This window comes from Puntigrus tetrazona, chromosome 18, assembly GCF_018831695.1.
Source record: "Puntigrus tetrazona isolate hp1 chromosome 18, ASM1883169v1, whole genome shotgun sequence".
Lineage (NCBI taxonomy): Eukaryota > Metazoa > Chordata > Actinopteri > Cypriniformes > Cyprinidae > Puntigrus > Puntigrus tetrazona.
Window position 1 is genome coordinate 25371641 of NC_056716.1, and position 23206 is coordinate 25394846.

Here is a 23206-nt window from a genome sequence, read left to right on the forward strand (position 1 = left end):
GAGTGTTGAAAACATTTGAGCTGTTTGCTTATTTATTTATTGATTTATGTATTTACAACCATTTTAAATTTTTTAAGATTCTTACATGAGTAGAAAGTTCAAAAGAATAGCTTTTATTTACAATATAATTACTTTTTGCCACAATGGAATTTGTTACTGTCACTTTTGCTCAATTTAGTGCTTCCTTGCTGGATAATAAGTATGTATTTCTTCTGAAAAGATTAATTAAATCCATCTTTTGATGTTGTTACAATGATTTTATGTAATATGAAAAATTGGCTGTTTCCAACAGTGGACTCATTGTAATTTCAATTGAAACCACTTTATACAGTCTTCTACTTCTTGTTCTGACAGCTCCCCTCAGGCAGCATGAGGATTTCTAAATGACCATTTAGTAGCTGGTTTTCTGCTTAAGCTCTTGGTGTCTAATAATAGAAATTTAATCAAAAAATCTGCTTCAAAGCAGAGCACCTGTGGGTACGTTTGTAGGATCTGCACTAATTACACCGAAAAGGCTCCACCTTTGGGGCTTCCAGACCAATTTCTGCAGAAATAATTACTTAACCCGATGCTGCTCCCTGGGTCACATGCATTGGCAGACATCGGCCTTTTAGTTAATGAGGAACAGTTTCTGCAATGATCAGTCAACGCTTAAGGCAAAGGGCTGTCTTCTGGAACGACTGTGTGCTGCTGGCAGGTTAAAGTGGCTAAAATGAAGGTCACTACGGGTTGGAAAATTCTCTGATCAAGAAAAATACACTGTCTCAGTCGATATCGTTGCTTGGCTACACTTATTTTAAAGTGCCTTGCTGCACTGTAATTATACATGTAAGCACTGAGTGACATTAATTAACATGAAGTTACTATAGGGTTAGTTGCATGTTGCCTAATTATGCATAATTTACTGTTATTATTAAAGTAAGTACATGTGACAAAAACACTAGAAGAAAGTCAGAAAGTTTTCCCGATATTGTCATCTGTCCTGATTGCTATCAGAAAAAAAACAACACTACCAAAATGTCAGAGGTGAAAAACAAACAAGACTAAATAAAAAAAAAAAAAAAGTATGGTTTACTATGCATGTCTCAGGACTCTGAAAACCTGCAGTTGTCCTTGAGAACAAGTGTCAAGGATATCTGACCTGAGATCTGAGTCATTACATGTATAGATGATGTTTACAAGCCTCAGTACAAGCAAAAGGCCCTGCAGCAACAATTCGGAATTAATGACCGTTACAAAAGCTCCTGAATATGTTCTCACAATAATCATGCATCCATAAGTGGTTCCTTCCGGCCCAGGTACAATATAACCCTTCAAATCAAGCCCTCGCTTTACTCAGAGGGCTGTTGATTCAGTTGTGTTGGAGGGATGAACCTCACAACCGCCAGAAGCCCTTTCTCAGTCTCTTCAATGAGCAATGGAGATGACCGTAAATTCAGTTTGGGGGGATGTAGCAATTCCGATACTGACAGCGTAGCCTCCCGCAGCTCTGGAGTCTTTTCTGGATATGACACTTTGGATACTCCGCCGAGCTATGACTTCTATACCAACACTGAGGTCTTTGGGAGAGCAAAAAAGTCAAGACCTTCTCTCTTTCAGCTTCACTCCAACCCACAGGTAGGAGCGAAACTGACTTTTTAATTTAATTTCCCAAATAAACATATTAACGATGCTGAAGAATGTCAGTTTATGATGAGCTTCATAAGAATTTAATAGGATCAGATTAGTTCTAAATATATAAAAATAAATAAATCTTCGATCCAGAGTTAATTTCACTAGCTGATATAGGTGTTCTCTCAGGACGACCCTTCTCCACCTCCTCTCTATGAGGAGTCGAGTGTGGACAAACAGAGTCCGGATGAAGATGAACCAACAGAACCTCCTCCAGAACCGACCCGCTTTGGATGGGCTCAGGGAGTCATGGTAAATATATTTAAGTTTGCCTCAAAATGTATTTAGGGCCACACATGAAAATATATGAGTGAGTTAACTAAGTTAAATTCAAAATATAATCATGTGAACTATGCATATCCAAGCTAACTATTCATTTTTATACCCTTTTTTTTTTTAAAAAAAATATGAAGTCCAATCTTCTCAACTTCACATTATGAGTTTATCTAATATCTGACTTTCAAAAACTGCCCAAATACTGTTTGAACAAAAAATTTACTTTTTAAACCTAATAATCCTCTTTTTATCAAATTGTAGCTGGGAAAATGATTTTTGTGCTACTGTGCTATTTTTGTAGATGTATACGCAGAATATGCACGATATACCTATATACAGTAGTCAACATTTAAAATGGATTAAAAAAAAAAGATCAGAATTGCCCTTTGAAAAGAGCACATTTTAGTGGTGAATGTTTTTGATCCATTTCAAATGTTGACTACTATATATAATACATATATCATACAATCTGATCCTCTGTAACTCCCTATAGATCCGCTGTATGCTGAATATCTGGGGTGTTATTTTGTACCTGAGGCTTCCCTGGATCACAGCTCAGGCAGGGATTGGTATGTCAGCCTCTATTGTTTTTTTATGTGCATGTTTAACAGCATGTCTAAATCTTGATTTGATTTTTGTAAAAACCCTTTAGGGCTATAAAGTTACATATCACTGCGATGTATACTAGTGTGTCGGATCTTTTATAAAATTAACATGTTCTTCTTTGCTTTAAAGGAATGACCTGGATTATAATCTTGGTCTCCTCTTCTATTACTGGCATCACAGGCTTGTCCACATCAGCCATTGCCACTAATGGAAAGGTTAAAGGAGGTAAAGATGAACAATACACGTATACAGTATCCGTAACACAAAGCCGTTAGTAGATTTTTGTAGTCGTGTTGTTTAATAGCCATCAGATATCAGCAGTGATATTTTGTATTCTTTGTATTTCTCTCTCCAGGTGGAACATATTTTCTGATCTCTCGTAGTTTGGGTCCAGAACTAGGAGGCTCGATTGGGCTTATATTTGCTTTTGCTAATGCGGTAGCTGTAGCTATGCACACTGTGGGTTTTGCTGAAACGGTACAGGTGCTCATGCAGGTGGGTGATATGGACTAGTATACCAGAAAACACTGAAAAATAAAGATTAGATAAGAAAGATTAGAATAAAGAATTTTATTTTTATTTCTCCATGCAAAGCAAAAGAAGACATTTTGAATAGTATTTACTCATTATGTGGTTACTTTTGTGTCCCACAAAAGCAAATGATGACGGGATTTTCATTTTTGGTTAACCCGTTCCTTTGATTAACTGCTTTTCACGTTTGAACCATGATTACGATGCAGATTTTTTTCTGATGCTTATCAGGAGACTGAGGTTAGCATGGTAGACAAACTAAATGATATCCGTATCATTGGAGTGATTACTGTCACCTGTCTGCTGGCCATCTCAATGGCTGGAATGGAATGGGAGTCCAAGGTACATTTCTCAAACAGATTGATTTTTAATAAATATTGTCTCAGCTTCTAATAGTTTGCACTGGTTTTGTTCTTCTCCCAGGCCCAGGTCTTGTTCTTCTTGGTCATCATGGTCTCCTTTGCCAGTTACATTGTGGGAACCATCATACCAGCCACTCCACAGAAGCAAGCCAAAGGATTTTTCAGCTACAGAGGTCAGAGAGCAACGCAGCCAATATGTTCCACAAATGTGCTAATAGCACTTCATCCTCATTTTCTCATTGCTAGTCAGATTACACTACCATATGTTCCTCATAAAGTATCTCAATTTATGCCCAATAGCTGATATTTTTGCGGCAAACTTTGTGCCCGGCTGGCGCGGACCGGAGGGGAGTTTCTTTGGCATGTTTTCCATCTTCTTCCCCTCGGCTACAGGCATCCTTGCGGGGGCTAATATCTCTGGAGATCTGAAGGCAAGTTGAGCTCCCAGTCTTAGTGATGTATCTTCCAATAAAAAGATTTTTATTTTGTGGGAACTCGAGCCTCTAAAAGCTTATTTTTCTGTCTATTGTTTTCAAACACACCACCTCCCATAGGATCCAAATGTTGCTATACCCCGTGGTACAATGTTGGCCATTTTTTGGACCACTATATCATATCTTATTATCTCAGCTACTATTGGTAAGTATCAGAAATGCCTAAGAACGATAAGATCTGTTAAACATTTTTTATTCGTCCCTATTTATGTTGATCTGTTATGTCTTGTTAAAATGGTCAGATTGTACCAAATTTGCAAATGAGGCCCACTTTAATTTCCCTGTTGCTTTCTTTAAATGCACCCCCAGGCTCCTGTGTTTTGCGTGATGCTTCTGGTTATATAAATGATACCGTCTCGTCTTTGTCTGGGGAGTGTTTGGGAGTGGGCTGCAACTATGGCTGGAACTTCACAGAGTGTATAACCAACAAGACCTGCCCCTATGGACTCAGCAATTATTACCAGGTGACCGTTATGTCTAAATGGACATTGAAGAGTGCTGTAAACAACATATCAAAGAAAACATGTAAAATAGTATATAACACATTATTCCAACCCCTAAACGTGAAGTACTCTTATCGGTATGACCTTCTAATGGTCATTTATCATATTAAACTGAAAATGTTGTACTTCATGAGAATGGCACGAAACTTTTGTTGCAGTTGTGGACATCATTAGAAAAAAATAATAATATTAAAATACAGACATTGGATTATTTAAGGTGAAAAATGACCGTTCATACCTGGTTAATTGGTATGAATTTGTACGACCAAACTTGTTCATTCAAAATCTGTCTTCAATAATGTTCTCAAAATTGTTAGTACAAAAATATTATTTATGTATTGTTCATCAAATGATGAGTTATGTATACCAGTGGCTTAACAGAAATGACATGTTCTACATCACTTCAGAGTATGAGCATGGTGTCAGCGTGTGGTCCTCTGATTACTGCTGGCATTTTTGGAGCAACTCTTTCCTCAGCCCTGGCCTGTTTGGTATCTGCTCCTAAAGTTTTCCAGGTAATAAATGAGCCCATGAACATCTTCATACCATAGATTGTAAAATAATCTTAAATGTTTTTTAGTCATTTAAACAGTGTTCCTAATAACTCCAATCTATTCCTTCCATTACTTTTCCCTTTATAGTGCCTTTGCAAGGACAAGCTGTATCCAGGCATTGGGTTTTTCGGGAAGGGTTATGGGAAGAATAATGAACCACTGAGAAGCTATCTGCTAGCCTATGTCATCGCTATATGCTTCATTCTAATTGGTAAACATCAAACATCAAAATGTACTCATGCAAGTTTAGAATGCTCTCAAAAGTTGTTTATTTTCTATAAGAGCAATATAAATGTTTATATATTTCAGCTGAGTTGAACACCATTGCTCCCATCATCTCCAATTTTTTCCTCTGCTCCTACGCCCTCATTAACTTCAGCTGCTTCCATGCCTCCATCACCAACTCACCAGGTGAGTTACATCAAGCCACAGTGGGTTAAGCTAACAGTTTATGGATATTTGTGTTTTTTAATGGTGGTTTGCTAATTGGTGTAATGGAGCATACCGTAACCTCTGCAGGGCTGTTTTCTTGAGATAATGCCCGATAACAGATAACAAATGCAAACAAAATAGGTTTTGCGGAAATAATTTCATATTCCATTTCAGTCATTTGTATTCTCATTAAGCTGAATGCTACTGTAAATTCACAGGTCTCAAAATGGCCATATTCATTTTGATGTTCACTGAAGCTTTTTTTCATTTTCCATGTGTGTGAGCAGGCTGGCGTCCAACTTTTCGATTTTATAGCAAGTGGTTGTCTTTGCTCGGAGCAGTAGTGTCTGTGATCATCATGTTTCTCCTAACCTGGTGGGCTGCTCTTATAGCCATCGGCATAGTCATCTTCCTGCTGGGATATGTGCTCTATAAGAAACCCGGTTAGACACCTACACTCTGTATAGCTTGTGGACAAGAGTTTTGTCAGAAATAATTTGTCTCACAAAGCTCATATTATTCCATCGAGCATTTCAGCTTTACCCAAATAATATTGCCAAGCTTTAATAATGTGCTTAGTGCATAACCATTGCTTGTGTTTGGTACATTTCAGATGTCAACTGGGGTTCATCAATGCAAGCCAGCTCATATAACATGGCACTGTCTCAGTGTGTAGGTCTTAACCAAGTGGAAGACCATATTAAAAATTACAGGTAAATAACATTAATGTGCAACAATCATGCATACCCCTTATAGCTCCCTTGAAAATGTTCCATTTGTGTTTATCTTCTCTCTTTTTCTATTCTTGCTTGTTCATTTTCGCCATTTCTTCCTGTGTCCTACTTTTTCCATCTGTTCTTTTTCTCAGGCCACAGTGTTTAGTCCTCAGTGGGCCTCCCTGTATGCGTCCTTCTCTAGTGGATTTCATCGGCACCTTCACCAAGAACCAAAGCCTAATGATATGCACAAATGTCATAACAGTGAGTCTACAAATAGAAACATTAAATGATTATGAAAAGAGGTGATGGTCTAAATAGAAATTTGGTAGTTTAAAGTATGTTGTTAATCTAAAGAACAAAAAAAGCTAAATATATAAATAAAATTATGCTTGTGGATTCTCACCGTTTATATAAAACCTTACCTAAATTAAAATATTAAACATTTTTGAAAAATAATTTATGAAAAAATTAGAATTTTTAGTATTTACAATGAAATACTAAAAATTCTCAGTTTTTCATAACTTATTTTTATAATTTAGAAATTAATTAGAAATTAAAATTGTGATTGTGTCATTGACAGGGTGGACCCTCACCTGACGCTGTGGAGTCGGCCAAAATCAGTACTCATTTAAAATGGCTTGACAAACGGCGCATAAAGTCCTTCTACCACACTGTAGTAGCTGATGACCTTCGTGTCGGCGTACAGATGTTGCTGCAGGTCACCCATGTCCCATAATACATTACGCTACATAACCTAAAACAAACATCATTTATTTCACTTTGCAGCTTCTGATGAATATGTACCAGGAAAATGAGTTTGGTAATGTCTGTTTATGATGGTTCTATTTTTAGAGTACGGGTTTGGGTCGGATGAAGCCTAATGTCCTAGTCATGGGATTTAAGAAGAATTGGCGTAAAGCTCAACCAGGCGTCATTGAAAACTATATTGGAATTCTGCAGTATGTGTATCACATGGTTACCTCAGTGCTAAATTCCATAATGAAAAGTCAAAGCATGTGACCATTTTATATGTTTTTAGCGATGCATTCGATCTGCAATATGGTCTATGTGTTCTTCGGATGAAGGAGGGTCTTGACATAAGTCGAACAATGCAAGCACATGGTAAGGAATATTTCAAAACTAACTTTCAAAAAGGTTCTGGAGTTTTTATAATTTTTCTTTTACTGTAGTGAATTTAGGGTTTGAGACTTCTACCGAACAAGCACTTGACACAAGGACCTCAACTACTACTACATCACCCACAATTGACACATCACGTGTGTATCCAAGCTCTTTAATACTGAATTTATTCATGCCTGTTGATCTTTTTGCCAAAACATTGAAATATCCTGTGTTACAGTGGACCCCGAGGAACTAATGGCCATATCCCAGCCAACCACTGTATTTCAGACTAGACAAGGAAAGAAGACCATTGATGTGTATTGGCTATCTGATGATGGAGGTGAGTTACACTGATATGTGTTCTCTATTCAAGATTTATTGTGGAAAAACATGTCTTGATTATGATTATGTTTCAGGTCTGACGCTATTATTGCCTTACCTCCTGACCCGTAAAAAGCGCTGGGGCAGATGCAAAGTGAGGGTGTTTGTTGGAGGTGAAGCTCAACAGGTTGATGAGCAGAAACAAGAGTATGCATAACCTTAATTGTGATGCTTTTAGTGGTAACACTTTATAAAACCATGTCTGTATTACACATATTACATGTAAATATATACTACCAAAAGTACAAAAGTTTAGGTTTGTAAGATTTTATGTTTTTAAAATAAAGTTCAATAAGACAGCATTTTTAAATTAGAAATAAAGTTTAACTGCTTAATTCTGTGGTTGAAACTATCATTTATTTTTTAGGATTCTCTGAAAAAATAAAAGTTCAAATGAACAGCATTTATTTATTTATTACTGTCGATGTTAATAAATTTGATGCAGATTTAATGCAACTCATGCATACAAATGAAACTTTTCGAACTGTAGTGTGCATTAATGTGTCTTTTAAAGTTATATTAACATTATATTATTATATTCTATAGTAATATTGCATCATATAGAACATACAATTTATTAATTAAATTAAAAACTAGATAATATATTCCTTCATTTATTATTTTTAATAATGTGTGTTTAATTGGTCCTTAACATTTTTAAGTTCATTAAAAGCTTGCATTTGTCAATTTACAGGCTCAAAGCTCTGATCAGCAGGTTCCGTCTGGGTTTCCAAGATATTCAAGTCCTTCCGGACATCAATGGAAAACCACAGTCTGAGCAGTACGGTTTGATATATTCCATTCCTGCTACAATTTTCTGCACTTATCTATTAAACTAATAGAACTAACAAATGCTGTATTTGTGTCTCAATTTACTAAAACAGCATTAAAAGATTCGAAGACCTCATAGCTCCATACAGAGTAAGTTCAGTCCAAAAGGATGGTCAAGAAGCTGATGAGACCACAAAGGATTTCTCCTGGATGGTGTCTGATGAGGAGATTGAAACGTTCAGAGCTAAGGTATTTCAAACGATGGTGTTCAGACACACGTAGCCATGCATCATCATTTTTAACGTTCTTCTCTCATGTTTGTGCAGTCCCTCCGACAAATACGCCTGAATGAAGTTATTCAAGATTACTCAAGAGATGCCGCACTGATCATTGTGTAAGTGTTGTTCATACAGGATGTGGTGCCGTGATGTAATTTCGCTTAGGTCTGCACAAAAAGAAAACTTTGTTTAACTATAAGTTGTGTGAGGTTCTGACATCACCTGTCATTTTTTGGCAGAACGATGCCTGTGGGGCGAAGAGGGGCATGTCCCAGTTCGCTTTACATGGCTTGGCTAGAGATTGTGTCACGTGACCTCCGACCTCCAGTTCTTCTTGTCCGAGGCAATCAGGAGAATGTGCTGACGATGTACTGCCAGTGAACACCACCTTTTACTGACATAACTGTTCACACACGCACTTCAGATGAAAAGAAACTCTTGTTAATGATATGTTCAAATTATGACAGATTTACATTCATATTTACATTCATATCAATTTACTTTCATATTGTGTTTCATACTTGTTTTGATGTTAATAGGGTGTTTGTTTTAAATGGTTTAACCTCAGTATATATTCAAAAACATACATTTGTGCTGATTTAGATATTATGTACTTTCTCCAGAAGTAATGAACAAGTAATTCAAACAATTTCCTTTCAAAACTACAAATTAAGTAACAAGAATCTGTTTATCCTGATCTTAATTTAGTGATTGAACAATTTGCATATGTATAGTTTTTTTTCTTTTTAATGGAAACTCTAATATTACTGAATATATTTAATAAATTACTACTTATGTATTAATTCTGTTCATTCTCAGACTATTATTTTACTTTATGGCACTAAGGCAAACCTAAATTATTTGTTTATGAGGTGTTAAAATGAGATGCATTTATGCATTCTTTTTGTTTTATTTCAGTTATTTACAAAGTTGTTTAGTTATATCAGGTATGACACAGGCAAGACCAAAATCATAATTTTGACATTTTATGTATCTAAACTAGCTACCTAGGCTAAGTTAATTTTCTGTTAGATAAAGTTTACCTAATCTAAAACAACAACAGAAACATTTGAGCCTTTAACACGCCTCGTGTATTCCTGTAAAGTGCACATTAAAATAATGAATCATACCCTCATATTTCTGTACAATTGTAGATAGAATCATAGGACACTGTCATAATAATCATCTGATGCAATCACAACATTTACAGCAAACAACAAAAAAAAATTCCGACGCTTTTTCTCAGTGCGCATGCGCAGTGCGTGGGGCTTCAGGACAGGCTCCACGTCTGAACACGAGCTCATCTCAGCCAATCGCAGGAGGCCACAGTGTGTTTGGAAACAACACACGCAAATACTTCATGGCTTATGAGCAGAACGAAACTTCTTGAAATCAGGAAGGAACCTCTCTACCTTTCACTATCGCGTCGCGAAGTCTTCGTCAGTTAGTGCACACATTTCATGCGTTTCCTAATATATCTCTAGTTGGCTTGACTAAGAACGAAAATGGAAGATTGCAAGGTCTCGGATAAAGAGATCTCGCTGGTCATTAAAACGCCTAATCAGTTTCACGGCGATCAGCTGATCGAGGGAGTTCGCGTGGACTGGACCGTGAAAGACCTCAAATGTCACCTCTCCAAGGTTTATCCCACCAACCCGGTAGGTTCGGATTGACTTCATATCCAAAGGATATCGGTTTACATCTAGCGAGCCGTCGGCATTCCTCAACAGACAACACAAAGCCATTATGGCTGAACTGACTGTCAGCAACTTGTCCTCTAAAAACAAGGCGAATTTCCACTCCGCAAGTCTACACTGTCTTCATATAGTTAATTTAATTAATCGTTTATCACATTATTCCTTATACTCTGTAGTTGTTTGCATGACGCGGACGCGAATTCAATAGTGCGGAAACTGAAACTGTTTTACTTCTCACGAACATGACAAATATCATGGTGTAAGCTGTCCTTCTAGGCCATGTTTGACATTTGCACTCATTTTCACAGGCTGAGAAAGACCAAAGGCTCATTTTCTCAGGCAAACTGCTTCAGGACAACCTGCTTCTGAGTGATGTTTTCTCAAAGGTGAGGGACTTTGCCATCTGTGAAGGTGCTTTCTGTTCAGGGTTGGCGTGTGATTTCCACAACAGACCTGTAAACATTTTTACCTGCTACAGTATTTAATCTTTACCTGCTTTCAAAAGTAAAATTAAAATCCTATATTTAAATTCCAGCTAATCGTTTATTAATATTTTTGTTTTGTTTGAGTTGTATTTTTTTATATAGATGTAATTGACTCTTTTTAATTGTATTCAAGGTATAATTTTTAAGTATACATCTTATATATAATATTATTTTATTATTATTAATATGTAATATACATAATATAATATGCGTATTTATAATAGAATATGCAGGTAATAATGTTGTTTTATCCTTAACAATTATATTGTAACTTAATTAGTAATCCAAAATGTATGTATTTTATATAGGTTATTAAAAATGTAAAAATAAATAGCAGTATCCAGAAATTGCTATCAAAAATGAATCAAATACTTTTATTTGGGGTTAACACTTACATGTAGAGTAAGAAACAAAACGTTTTTTTTTTTCTCTGGAAGATAATTGAGTAAAATGATTCAGCGTATGAATACAGTTGTTCTGAAAAGCTGTGGTGTTGGCAAAACACTGCTTTTTTTCATTGTGTGTGTCAAAGCTAAAAAAACCCCAAAACAAAGTAAGTTGGGCGGATCCAAACACACATCTTGTTGTGTATCTTCAGCCTGATCCTCTTACCATGTGCTGTAGTCAGTTCTATTTCAAAGCCGTTTAGAGAAGCGATACTTCGCAACCTGTCATGTGAGATGTTTATTTGAAAGTAGGGCATTTATTGTTATATGCTGAGAACCTGTCACCTGATAGACGTGCATGCCATCAAAGCGTGACACACAATCCAGATCAAAACAATATGACAGTCAAATGGTTTACCAGTCTGTCAAAGCACAGGTCACCAAGTTTGGTTTTAGAGGGCCCGTGTCCCTGAAGAGTTTAGCTCCAACCCTAGCCAAACACACCTGAAGCAGCTAATCACGGTCTTACTAGGTATATTTGAAACTTCTAGGCAGGGGTGTTGAGGCAAGTTGGAACTAAACTTTGCAGGACACCGGCCCTCCAGGATCACTTTTGATTCTCCCTGTATCTAAACTTTCTTTTTCGCAAAACGATAGCTTACTCAAAAATCACGTTATGCCATGCTTCTGTCAAAAGAACTGAAAAAATGTTTTTTCCACAGGTTCCTTCAGAAACCAAGCCCACTCTTCACCTGGTGTGCGCTGTGAAACCCCAGCCTGCTGCCCAACTTGGAGCAAGACCCAAGGTATTTTTTAGCTTTTTATTTTAGGCTTTAACCATGGGGCAAGACTTATTTAGTGGTACATGTAAAAACAGGCATTCAGTTTATAGTTTTCGCGTCCTGAATTTAGCTTGTAGGCCGTATATTTGATCAGCTTACAGTATGTTCAGAGGAACTGATATGTGTCGGCCTGCTGTCTCTCAAGGGATATCACCAAACAGCTGCTTACTGCTTGTTCCTACCGCAACCTTGTTTGCATAAACCAAATGCTGTAGCAATTTTCAAATGAAGTTTCGTAGTCTCTCTCCCACCTGTTCTGGTATTCTGACTGAAGTCAAATATGCTCTTTCTCAAATCTTTGTTGTAGGTGACATCAACACAACCGCAGAGTTCCCATCCCTCCTCGCTAACTGCTAGCCAAAGCTCAGAGTCTTCAGGGCCATCCGTGACCTCTGTGCACTCCATGGACGGCCTTAGACAGCGAGGCCATGCTGCCTGGCCTAGCACTAACATGTCTACGTGAGTTTGTTTCCCCCTGAAATTCAGTGCAATGAGTGTTTCAGAAATATATGAATGTTAATGTGTAAATTAATCTTCATTCACAGGCCTGTAACAGCAGCGATGACCCACCCAGCCTTCCCCACATACTCCCTTTACAGTCCACAACAGCTCCTGTGGTTGCAGCAGATGTATGCCCGCCAGTACTACATGCAATAGTAAGTACAATCTACATAGACTTTAAGAATTATAGGACTGCAAAATCTGGGGGGTGGAACTGAATTGTGTATTATATTATTTTTATATTTAATGATTACAAACTGGTATTTCTCTGTAAAATAAAAAAGCTTATTTAAAAAATATTATAGAATAAAACAATAAGATTAATAAAATGTAGCTTTACAAAACAGCTTGTTATGGACCGTGATATTGCAAACTGGCATTTCTTATATTATTTTAATATTTAAAGGAATAGTTCACCCAAAAATGAAAATTAGCCCATAAATTAATTTAAAGCCATCCTAGTTGTATATGGATTTCTTCTTGTAGATAAATACAGTCTTTTTAAAAATGTATTTTTCCATGCATGGTAATTATGTTGGATAGCAGCCAAAAATCATATATATTCCTCATAAAACTAACACATACGCCTCCAGGGGCTTAGTACGTCTTCTGAAGCAGATAGATGTGTTTTTGTGACAAAAATATATATATATATTGTTTTAAATTACAAACTGAAATCACTCCGTGAGTTTGTAACAAATACTTTTGTTTACTTTTGCAAAAGTTATTTTTCGTGACGCATGTAAAATTAGCTGCTCTGAGAAGCTAAAAAAACACTGGACCATGAATTGCTCGTGTGTAAAAGAACACAGTGCCATATTTAGTCTGAATTACACAGGGAATATATTAATGTAAATCGCAGCATTTGCAGAATAAAAAAAAATCATATGATTTTGGTTTACGATTAATTTCAGTGCTACTATAGTATTAAGCTGGTGTTCACTATGCGAATGAACCGTCTGTGTTAAATGCTATGATGTGTCTTTCAGTCATGCTGCCATGGCAGCCGCTGCCTCCGCTCCAATAACTGCCCCTGCTTCCTCGCTCCCTCATCAAGCTGCTGTACCTGCAGCTTTACCCAATCAAGGGCCTATTAACGACCTGCCAGCTAATCAGAATGCCCCAGGTCCAGCATTCATCAACCCAGAGGGAGCCAATCAGAATCTGCGAATGAACGCCCAGGGTGGGCCTGTGATGGAAGACGAGGAGGACATGAACCGCGATTGGCTGGATTGGGTGTACACCGCATCACGATTGGGTGTCTTCCTGAGCATTGTGTACTTCTATTCCAGCGTGAGCCGCTTCATCCTGGTCATGAGCAGCCTGGTTATTATGTACCTGTAAGTTTAAACTTAACATCAAATGTTTTTATTATATGTAGTATATGTTAGTTACTTGTTAGTTGGTTAGGGTTTGTAATTATTGGAGATTTGGACTACCTTCGTCATGCTGTATTTTTTTGATTCACTAAAAAAAGGAACCAGTAATTTGTTTGGGAATTGGACAAAAATGGTTGTGCTGTATGTTTGTGGTTTTGTTAAAAAAAAAGCAACAAAACAAAATTGGTCTATACAGGTCATGCTGTATGGTTTTATTCACTGAAATGAATCCGTTCATTAGAGTTATTTGTTTTTCAGCTGCATTGGTTGTGCTCTATATTTCGGATTTCCTAAAAGAAAACCATCAGTTAATAAGTCATTTGTGGAGGAATTTGACTAAACTGGTTGTGCGGTACAGTTTGGATTCTATCACAGTAATTTTTTTTAGAAATCAAACTATTTGGTTTTGCTGTATCTTTTGTTGTGATGCCACTTAATAATAGATCAGGTGTCCCTTTGTGAGTCGTTGTTTTGTCCATGTCGACTGCAAAAAGATCTTTGAGAACTGTAAACTGATTCTCGTTGAAGTCTGTAAACACAGTTACACCTTCAGTTTTGTAACTTCGAGCTCTGAGCTATTTGTCAGTGGACAAACTCACACGCATGCATTCCTGAGAAATATAAAATAAAAAGCGTAGTTTATGCAAGCTGAAATGAGCATAAGCAGACAGAGTTTTCTCTGATATGAAAGAAAACATACCCTTGTATGACTGCAGATCGGTTAGGGCCATTCAGAAATTCATTTAGTTAAACTCCAGCTGTTGTAAGGTTTTCTAACTGACTTTTGATATTTTATCTTTGCAAACATGCAAGTTTGACTGATTAATTAAAAAACTGTCTAAGCCACCACTGGTTAGTTAGTAATGTATAATTGCGTAGAGTTGGGGCACTAATGGCTTGCTTTTTTAAATAAATGGCGTTATTGTAGTGGAAATGCAAACCAGAATTCTTTCTTTATTGTAACTATTCTAATGGTTCTTTTTCTCTTTCAGACACACAGCAGGTTGGTTTCCTTTTAGACGGAGACCCCAAGCCAGGCCTCACAATGAGCCAGCACCAGAAGTCATTCAGAACCAACAAAACCAAAATGAGGACAGACTTCCAGCACCCGTGAGTCAAAAGTTTCTATTTAGCAAGGCAAATTAGACAAGAATTGGTATTACTTGAATATGTGGAGTGTGTAGGCATGAATATGCTTATTTGATCCCATTTTGTCTTGAAGGTGCTGCCCCCTGGTGAAGTGCAGGATGATGGTGTTGCTGAACCCCCCATGATGGCAGTGCCTGTTCCCCCAGTTAGAGCACCCATTCTATGGACAGCCTGGGTGTTTTTCAAAGCCTTTTTTGCTTCTTTGATACCCGAGGCTCCACAGGGTGTGGCAAACTGATCCACAAAATTGGACTCCAGAGTCCTTGACTATTTAGACCGGACATTATAAATGAAGGCTACAAGTACTAGAAGCGGTAGCACTTTCCAGTCTTTTGGCTATGTGACCAATGGTTGCACATTCTGTATAGACAAGCTTTTGGACGTGGAGTTGTAAATATTGCTGGACAATTTTTGCACAGCACTTTAAATAACCGCAATGGCTGGAATCAATGATCTCCTAGCCTGATCCTCTTATATAGGCTCCTGTCAACAGGGCTTCATTTTCTTGAAGTGCTCTACGGTTGGTGATCCAAGGATTAAACTCATGGGATTATCTTATTAAGGTTCTAGTATGATGGACAACGAAGGCCATATATTGATTTTGTTCTAAGTGCATGAATAGATGGAGGGTGCTTGGGAGAATGCATTTGTGGCACTTTGAAGCTAATGGTGTTTATGCAAGTAAAAATATGCTGACATGGTCTGTTCTTTAATTGCGTTCCACCTGTGAAATGAGTAATGTTAATATTTATGAAGGAGGTTTGGTATGCATTCAAGTATTTGTGATTAGAATTTGCAATTCAATGAGCAGTGAAGAGCGTTGTTGACCTCTGGATGAAAAGAATGAGAGTGAACTTCACTTTGGATTTTGCATCTTCTTTGCATGAAGGAACTGCACTTTGGTACCTGCAAGAGAACAGAAATTAAGAGAGTAATAGTTCTGAGAGACTCGAGTTTTTAATCTGGTATTTACCAACACTGTAGCATAACTGTCATTTCATGTATAAAATAGCTTTGTTATTAACATTATTAAGATAATCCCCTTTGTACCTGGAAATGAAAAATAAATACATATTCTGTGTTTCAGTTTCACTTTGAAATTCTTTTGAAAAGTCCAATATAAATGTGTGTTGTACTCTGAGTGCGTAGCTTTTGTTCTCTCTCCCTATTTAAGGCTTATAAGCTAAAGAAAAAAACAATAGAGCCATGCTAAAATACAATAGAAAATGTAATGGTTTTAATGGTTATAATGTGAATTGTATTGGTTTTAATGGAACTATAATTGCGTCTACTGGTATGTGATGGTTCTATTGGTGGGACGTTAAATCCTATTGGAAAAACACTACAAAAGGGAATTTTGTAATGGGTTTTACTAAAAAAAGCTAATGTTTCATAGTAGTATTTTCATGTAAAACATTACAATTTCTGTCATGTTTCTATTGGGCTTCCATTTGTTTTTTCTTTTTCTTTTCCAGTTCTTATTAATTTGCTACAAACAAACTGCTAGCTCGTTCTGGTTCGCTAGTTCACTTCTTAAAAATGTCGATTTTAAAATTTAGCCACGTATACCTAGCCCACCTGAAACCATGCCAGTGAGATCTCTGCGACATCACAGACCTAACGTTACGTAACACATTTGTAGCTCGTATTTGTTTAGTGTTTACAGACAGTGTTACAAACTGAGTCTGCATTGTGACGTGCATTCGCTTGATCTCGTGACCGGTAAACATGACGACGCGCGATGTGTTTTTAATTATCTACTCGGTATATATTTTCTAGTTATATTTGATAACACATTGTATCGCATACACACGGACATTCTGAGGAGTACACTAGATTGTCTACACAAAAACTCATCGTAACCTGTAAAAAATCTGTGACTCTTGGTTCATATCTGGTGGGCATCAGATCTTGTATCCTGTGGTTTGTCAACAACATGCTCGTTTTCAACCCAAGCCATTTCCTGTGGTAATGATGCCCCAGTGGATTTCTAATATTTATCTACATAAGTGTCTATTTTCATAAACTGCCGGACTTTCTTAAGTCAGTGAGGTAAATGGTATTCTGTCTGCACTTTACACCTCCTCGTGAGCTTGTCCACCTACATGGACTTTGGCCTGCTCCTGTCCACTCTGTCCTCTGGCCGTATCTTTTATTTGTTTTGTGCAGCAGAATGCTTGGAAAAACACAAAAAATTTCCCCGTGCGCTGTTGACTGTCCTCCAGTAACCTTGAGCAATATGTGCTAGTCAACCTCAGGGGCAGTTGCGTTCTCTTGTTCTCCAGAAGAGTGACATGACAAATCAGGGCCTGTCCACCCCCCTCTTCCTTTGAGGCTAACTCTGGTCCTGAAAGTGTCCCTCCTCCTCAGATACTTGCTGAATGGAAACAGAGCTCCATTCTCTTTTGAAAGAGAAACCTGAATATCTGTAAAAGACGGGCTCATCTGTGTTTTTTCAGACTTTGTTAAGATGGAGAGGAGTGCTGCGCTGCTCCTGGTTCTCGCTCTGGTCAATATTAGTAGTTGTTGCCTGGATCCTCCCGCTGCCTACAGGTTGACGGGAGCAGTTTGCAGACTTACCTATCCAGCCGCTGTAGTGCGTAAGTACACTCTCACTGATTTCTCTTCTATAGCCAGATGTTTCTTGAGTATATTTAGATGTTCATTGTTTCTCATCATTATAAATGAATACTTGAAGCGTCCCCTGAGATTTTAATTGAATATTTTAATGTTAACAACATTAAACGTTCATAGATGTATGATGCTGATTAATGAATAAAATATTCAGGTAGACTAATAAAATATTTAATCTTTATTAGTAAGCGTTTTATTTTGATTGTTTTTCATTTTCAAATATTTTTTATTATTTTAATTTTAAAGCTTAATCAATTATTCACATCAACTCACAACCTCCCTGTGGTTCTTCAAAGTTTGGAAAACCCTGGACAGATTAGCTAATGAAAAAGAAGAAAACAGTTATTAAAAATGAAGGTTCCGGTTCATTAATTTGACAGGCCTTATATATTTGACATTAGTTAGCAGAAAATTAATAATTTATTTTGTTTCAAAGACATTTTATTCAGCTTCAGTTTATATTTTTCTAGAAAAATGACATTGATATTAATTGGCACGAATCTGATTCTACAGACTAGAGAATAAATATCTCCCTTACTTGATTCCCCAGTTAATGAAAAAACTACTGAAGTCATACAGGCCGCTTTTCAGCATGCCAGGTATCCCAGCGTAGAGGGACAACGATCAATAGGCTTTGGGACGGTCAAATATGGATTCCACAAGTAAGGGACTCCTGAATTTGTTTACATATTATGTGGTCCACTTCTATGTTACATCTTGTATCCCACAGTTTAGAGATCCATAACCTTTCCATTGGGAAGAGTGATTTTGAGCTGAAGGAGAATGAAGGAATAGGGATCTCCATTTCAAATGTGTCTGCTGTATTTAAAGGGACCATCAACTATGGATATGGCAGCTGGCTGTGAGTGTTTCTATTTATTACCACATGTCAGGGTCAGGTTACTGCAATAGCACAGCTGTGGTTTAACCCTGTGCTCTACATATGTATTTAATGAAACTATGATCTTTTGTTTATATGTAGAATGAACTTCAGATTTCTTCTGGTGAGCCTGTAAAGCAATCACACACATATGTTTCAGTTACAGCATCACCATTAGGTTATTTTTTGATACAAAATTATACTTTTTTTTTGTTAATAGTTTTTAGTCTAGCTTTAGTTTTATTTTTTGTTAATTAAAAAAGCATTAAATATACATCAAAATTATAAAAAAAGAAAGTAAAATTATAAAAAACTTTTCATACAGTAGCTCAATATATACAACTTTATTGACACCAAATGTAAATACTGTTAAGCTTCATTGCTTCATTTAGGCTTTAAAAATATTCAGAAGCTTAATTCAAAAGTAAAAAAAAATTTATTTGCTCTGTTAAAATATATATTTAATCTGTTTAGGTAACACGGTTGAACAAAACATTTTGAAAAACTGTGAAAATATAGTGTGAGAATTTATGTGGTATAGGAAAGGATCAAATGATGACGTTTTTAAAGAATATTGCATTTAAAAAATGTTAATAAAATGTTCATGTAATGGAAACTAAATGTTTTAAGTTAAAGAAAATATTTGATCTGTTTAGGTAACAGGATTGAGCAAATTATTTAAAAAAAATGAAAATGCAATGAGAGAATTCATGCTGTATAATTGTCCATTATTAAGAAAAAGTAATGTTTTTAAAATATGTTTTCAACATGCCATTTTTTATCGTGGCTTTTCACTAAACTAGCATTGCCTTATTCTTTCTTATACAGACTTGACCTAAAACAGTCAGTGGATTTTGAAGTAGATTCACAAATCGACCTGGTCATCAATCCAAAACTATGTGAGTAAATTAGGTTGACATTAAATACTTAATCTTGAAACTGGCTCTTCTTTTCTCTAAAGAGAGTTGTGTTTGTGTGTTAGACTGTGGAAAAGGCAAAGTGGCTGCAGACACATCAGACTGTTACCTCACATTTCACAAACTGAAGCTGCTCCTGCAGGGAGACAGAGAGTGAGTTCAATATTTCACATTAAGTGATCATTTATTTCTTTCGATCTATATTAGTCATTAGTCATTTGTCTTGCCTATGAGTAAAGAGCACTTCGTAGAGAGCAGCTGTCACATTTTCCGTATCCGTATTTAAAAGGCTTTCATTTTGACTGTGTGCAGGCCTGGCTGGCTGAAAAGAATGTTCACAGATATCGTGACTTTCACAGTGAAGTTAGTAGTGAAGTCACAGGTGAGTGTGTCTAGTGTGTTCTGTATGAATCTACTCTTATTTTTCAAATTGTGAAACAGAGCATCTGAGATCTGAGCAAAGTACTCTCCATGATTGAATAAAATGACTGGGGTTCCTTTCTCGGACAGATCTGTAAGGAAATAAACAATGTTGCTAACATATTAGCAGACTTCATACAAGAGCAAGCAGGTAAAACACAGAGCTCTCCTCTTCTATTAGGTCCTTAGTGTGGTTTTGTGGTGGTTACTGCTGTTACGCAGCTTCTCTTGCTCTCTTTCTCTCCGAGCAGAACAGTTTCTCAGTGATGGTGACATTGGTGTGGATATCTCTGTGACTTCTTCCCCAATCATCAAATCTAACTATATTGAATCATACCACAAGGTCTGTTTACAAAGATATTATATTTAGAACTGCATTCAAACAAACGCGAATCCATTTTTTCAGATCTTTTGATGTGGTTTGCTGTTGATTTTTTTGTGGTGAACAGGGGTTGGTTATTTATAATAATACAAAATCAGACCTCAGCACCTCTATATTTAATCCGTCACAACTGACCGAGAACCGCATGCTGTGCTTCTGGATTTCTGATGGGCTTCTAGACCCACTAATGGGCGCTGCACACCACGATGGACGATTCATTCGCAATATATCTGGAACACAACTCACGGTATGATGTAATTAAATGTGTCGAATTTTTATGTGATTTGTCTTTTGCGTGATTTGTTTAGGTGTAATATATAGTTGCAGTGTGAGATTTTTGTAAGATTTTGCATTTGTTTTTAATTTAGTATTTTTAAGTAATTTAAGTTTTATTTTACCTGTCCTTCTAATGATTTTTTAAAATGTCTGTTAGTTTTTTTTTTTTTTAAATACTTTTTTTTATTTTAATAAATTAACCTAAAGTATATGAACATGAGACATGCTGCTTTGGCAAATAGCTAAGATAAAATACGTTTTAAAATATAGTTAAGTTTTGAACATTTTTTCTTTTTTAAAAATTTTTTTTGATTTAGTTTATTTAACAATAATATAAAGCTAAGGAGTGTTTTAAAACATATTCTCTCGCTTGTGTCTGTCTGTTGCAGGAGCTGTTTCAGAAAGAGCTCTCCTCGGCCATGCCTGCGTTGTTGAACAAGGTACTAAAACACTCATTACAATATTCAAACCACACAAAAGGACACATTTTAAACCACCATAGGAACATGCAAATAAATGTTTTCCATTTTAACACACTATCTGTAATTTTAAACAGCTCCTGTGTGTTTGCGGGAGTGTGATGGCTTTTTACTTTCTCTCCAGTGGCTGTCCTCTGAGGGTCCGATGTTAAAGGCGAGGAGTGTGTCGGTTCCACACTTGTGGACCACCACAGAGGGCACATATGTCAGAGCTGTGGCTGGAGTCGAGCTCCTACTGAACAGTCAAGACATACCGGCACTATATTTTGAGACAGTAAGCTAAAACACAGGAGCCATGCCCTAACATGAGCAAATAGATAGATAGACGGATGACAAAATATGTTTTTTATTGGTTCTGTGATTACAGGATGTGGAAGTTGTTGTAAATGCCTCGTATGCAGAAAAGAAACTAACTCTGAAGGCCAGTGCAGAGCGGTACGTATATATAAAGATAAATTCTACAAAATGATGTAAGAAAAAACTTTTTAATTTTGAAGGTTTTTTTCTGTTTTGTGACCATAATAGTATTTCTATAACAAACATTTCTACATCAGACGGACCCACTGAGGTGAGAATATTATATTACATGTTAATGAATAAAGCATTTACATTTTTTTCAATTAAATGTTTTAATCTTTTTTTTAATGAAAGTATTTTTGTGCATTTTTATTAATGTATTTTCATTCGTAAATGTTACATGATCTCCTGAAAGATGGAGAACTTGAGAAGTTATCTTAAGGAGGCTGTGGAAAAGATGGGAATCCCCAAAGTCATATCATGTAAGTGTGATCACCATAGTAGTGAGCATGTCAGAAACGCCTTACTTTCTTCATATTTGATCTCTGTCCTCAGACCTGGAGCCAGAATTAACCGCTTTGATGGATGAACAGGGACTCTATCTCTTTGACCTCATTAATCCTGAAATTTTACCTCAGGATGTGAGTATATTACACTTTTAGATATACTTTAGATAACTAATTTTTATCAGCGGTAACTGTCAATATGTATTTAACAGTGGCCGCATACATGACACTGTATTATACAGCGTAATCGTTGAATCATTACATCGTTGTTTGATTTATTTAATCGTGCTTGTACAGGGATATGTGATTGTCCAGCTGGATTTTGGTTTTCCGCAACATCTGCTGGTGGAATTCCTCAAAAGGACGCTGAACTGACGGTCTTGTCTCAGCTGACTGGATTTTGTCTTTCGCATTACCGACTTGCACACATACATCACATAAACAATTCCTATGAATTACTATATTTTATCTGGCTTTCTGCCATTATGGCTTGTATGTAAAGAACTTAAATTCTTTGTGTAGCTGTTCAGTGTTCAATTATTTGTAAATATGAAAGCGCGAATCACAACGATATAGTTTTATGACCTTTAGTAACGTGATCTCACGACTTCCATAATGCAATGAGGAGATTGTATTACCATTATTAAACATTTCCTGGTGCTGTCACGAAATTATGTGTTGCACGTTTCTGGTTAAACCTGTCTTTCTTCTTACATTTTGACACTCATGCATCAACTCTTTTTCATGTTGTTCTATTATATATATATATATATATATATATATATATATATATATATATATATATATATATATATATATATATATATATATATATAATTTAAAGACTAAATCTTGATGTCCTTACAAGGGGTGCAATGGTTTTGTTTCACCACTAGGCCTGTAGACTACAACATTCTTTACATATCAACACTCCTCAAATGTCCTCAAATGCACTCCCAGTCACGAAAAGAAATGCTTTGCAACGACAACCTTCAATGGAAAACTATGTAACGGTGTTTTTGTAGGTCACGGAGACGTTGAAATCGACTCTGCTGCTCATTCAGTATAACCAAGTTTAAATTAACAACATACACGCTTTTAATGTCTTGCATTGTATTGTGTTATAGCGTAGGCTCATTTAATATTAAAACATAACTTACATTTTCTTCAGTAAAACTGGAAACGCTTTTCCCCGACTTCATCTTGTTTTTATAAGGAATGCAATGATTTGATATCACCACTAAGCGGCGTCCGAGTGCACTTCACGGCAACCTAT

General features: G+C 36.5%; 3 protein-coding genes across 4 annotated transcripts; all 3 read left to right on the forward strand.

Moving 5' to 3' along the window:
* The first annotated feature begins 64 nt into the window (after positions 1 to 64).
* Positions 65 to 9503, forward strand: slc12a3 (solute carrier family 12 member 3). 2 transcript variants are annotated; one of them, XM_043216766.1, is made up of 26 exons: positions 65 to 1617; positions 1789 to 1923; positions 2441 to 2516; positions 2683 to 2778; positions 2909 to 3048; positions 3316 to 3426; positions 3508 to 3619; positions 3747 to 3877; positions 4001 to 4085; positions 4250 to 4404; positions 4851 to 4958; positions 5085 to 5208; positions 5307 to 5408; positions 5717 to 5872; positions 6043 to 6142; positions 6298 to 6409; positions 6729 to 6866; positions 7001 to 7107; positions 7188 to 7270; positions 7339 to 7425; positions 7509 to 7610; positions 7687 to 7798; positions 8346 to 8432; positions 8536 to 8671; positions 8749 to 8816; positions 8940 to 9503. In XM_043216766.1, exons 1-26 carry the CDS (start codon positions 1369 to 1371, stop codon positions 9079 to 9081), a joined length of 3054 nt encoding a protein of 1017 aa, XP_043072701.1. In that variant the 5' UTR covers positions 65 to 1368; the 3' UTR covers positions 9082 to 9503. The 2 variants fall into 2 exon arrangements, with proteins under 2 accessions (XP_043072701.1, XP_043072702.1); XM_043216767.1 differs by having other exon boundaries at positions 1801 to 1923.
* A 564-nt stretch (positions 9504 to 10067) lies between these two features.
* On the forward strand, positions 10068 to 16220 carry herpud1 (homocysteine-inducible, endoplasmic reticulum stress-inducible, ubiquitin-like domain member 1). The gene is made up of 8 exons (XM_043216547.1): positions 10068 to 10358; positions 10706 to 10783; positions 11991 to 12074; positions 12418 to 12569; positions 12656 to 12766; positions 13601 to 13951; positions 14983 to 15100; positions 15213 to 16220. Exons 1-8 carry the CDS (start codon positions 10206 to 10208, stop codon positions 15375 to 15377), a joined length of 1212 nt encoding a protein of 403 aa, XP_043072482.1. The 5' UTR covers positions 10068 to 10205; the 3' UTR covers positions 15378 to 16220.
* A 1173-nt stretch (positions 16221 to 17393) lies between these two features.
* On the forward strand, positions 17394 to 22601 carry LOC122362468 (cholesteryl ester transfer protein, plasma). Its single transcript, XM_043263913.1, has 16 exons — positions 17394 to 17739; positions 18324 to 18435; positions 18504 to 18635; positions 19482 to 19552; positions 19636 to 19723; positions 19883 to 19952; positions 20081 to 20141; positions 20242 to 20333; positions 20440 to 20619; positions 21038 to 21088; positions 21252 to 21401; positions 21495 to 21562; positions 21653 to 21695; positions 21840 to 21906; positions 21980 to 22065; positions 22228 to 22601. Exons 1-16 carry the CDS (start codon positions 17610 to 17612, stop codon positions 22303 to 22305), a joined length of 1479 nt encoding a protein of 492 aa, XP_043119848.1. The 5' UTR covers positions 17394 to 17609; the 3' UTR covers positions 22306 to 22601.
* Positions 22602 to 23206: the final 605 nt, after the last annotated feature.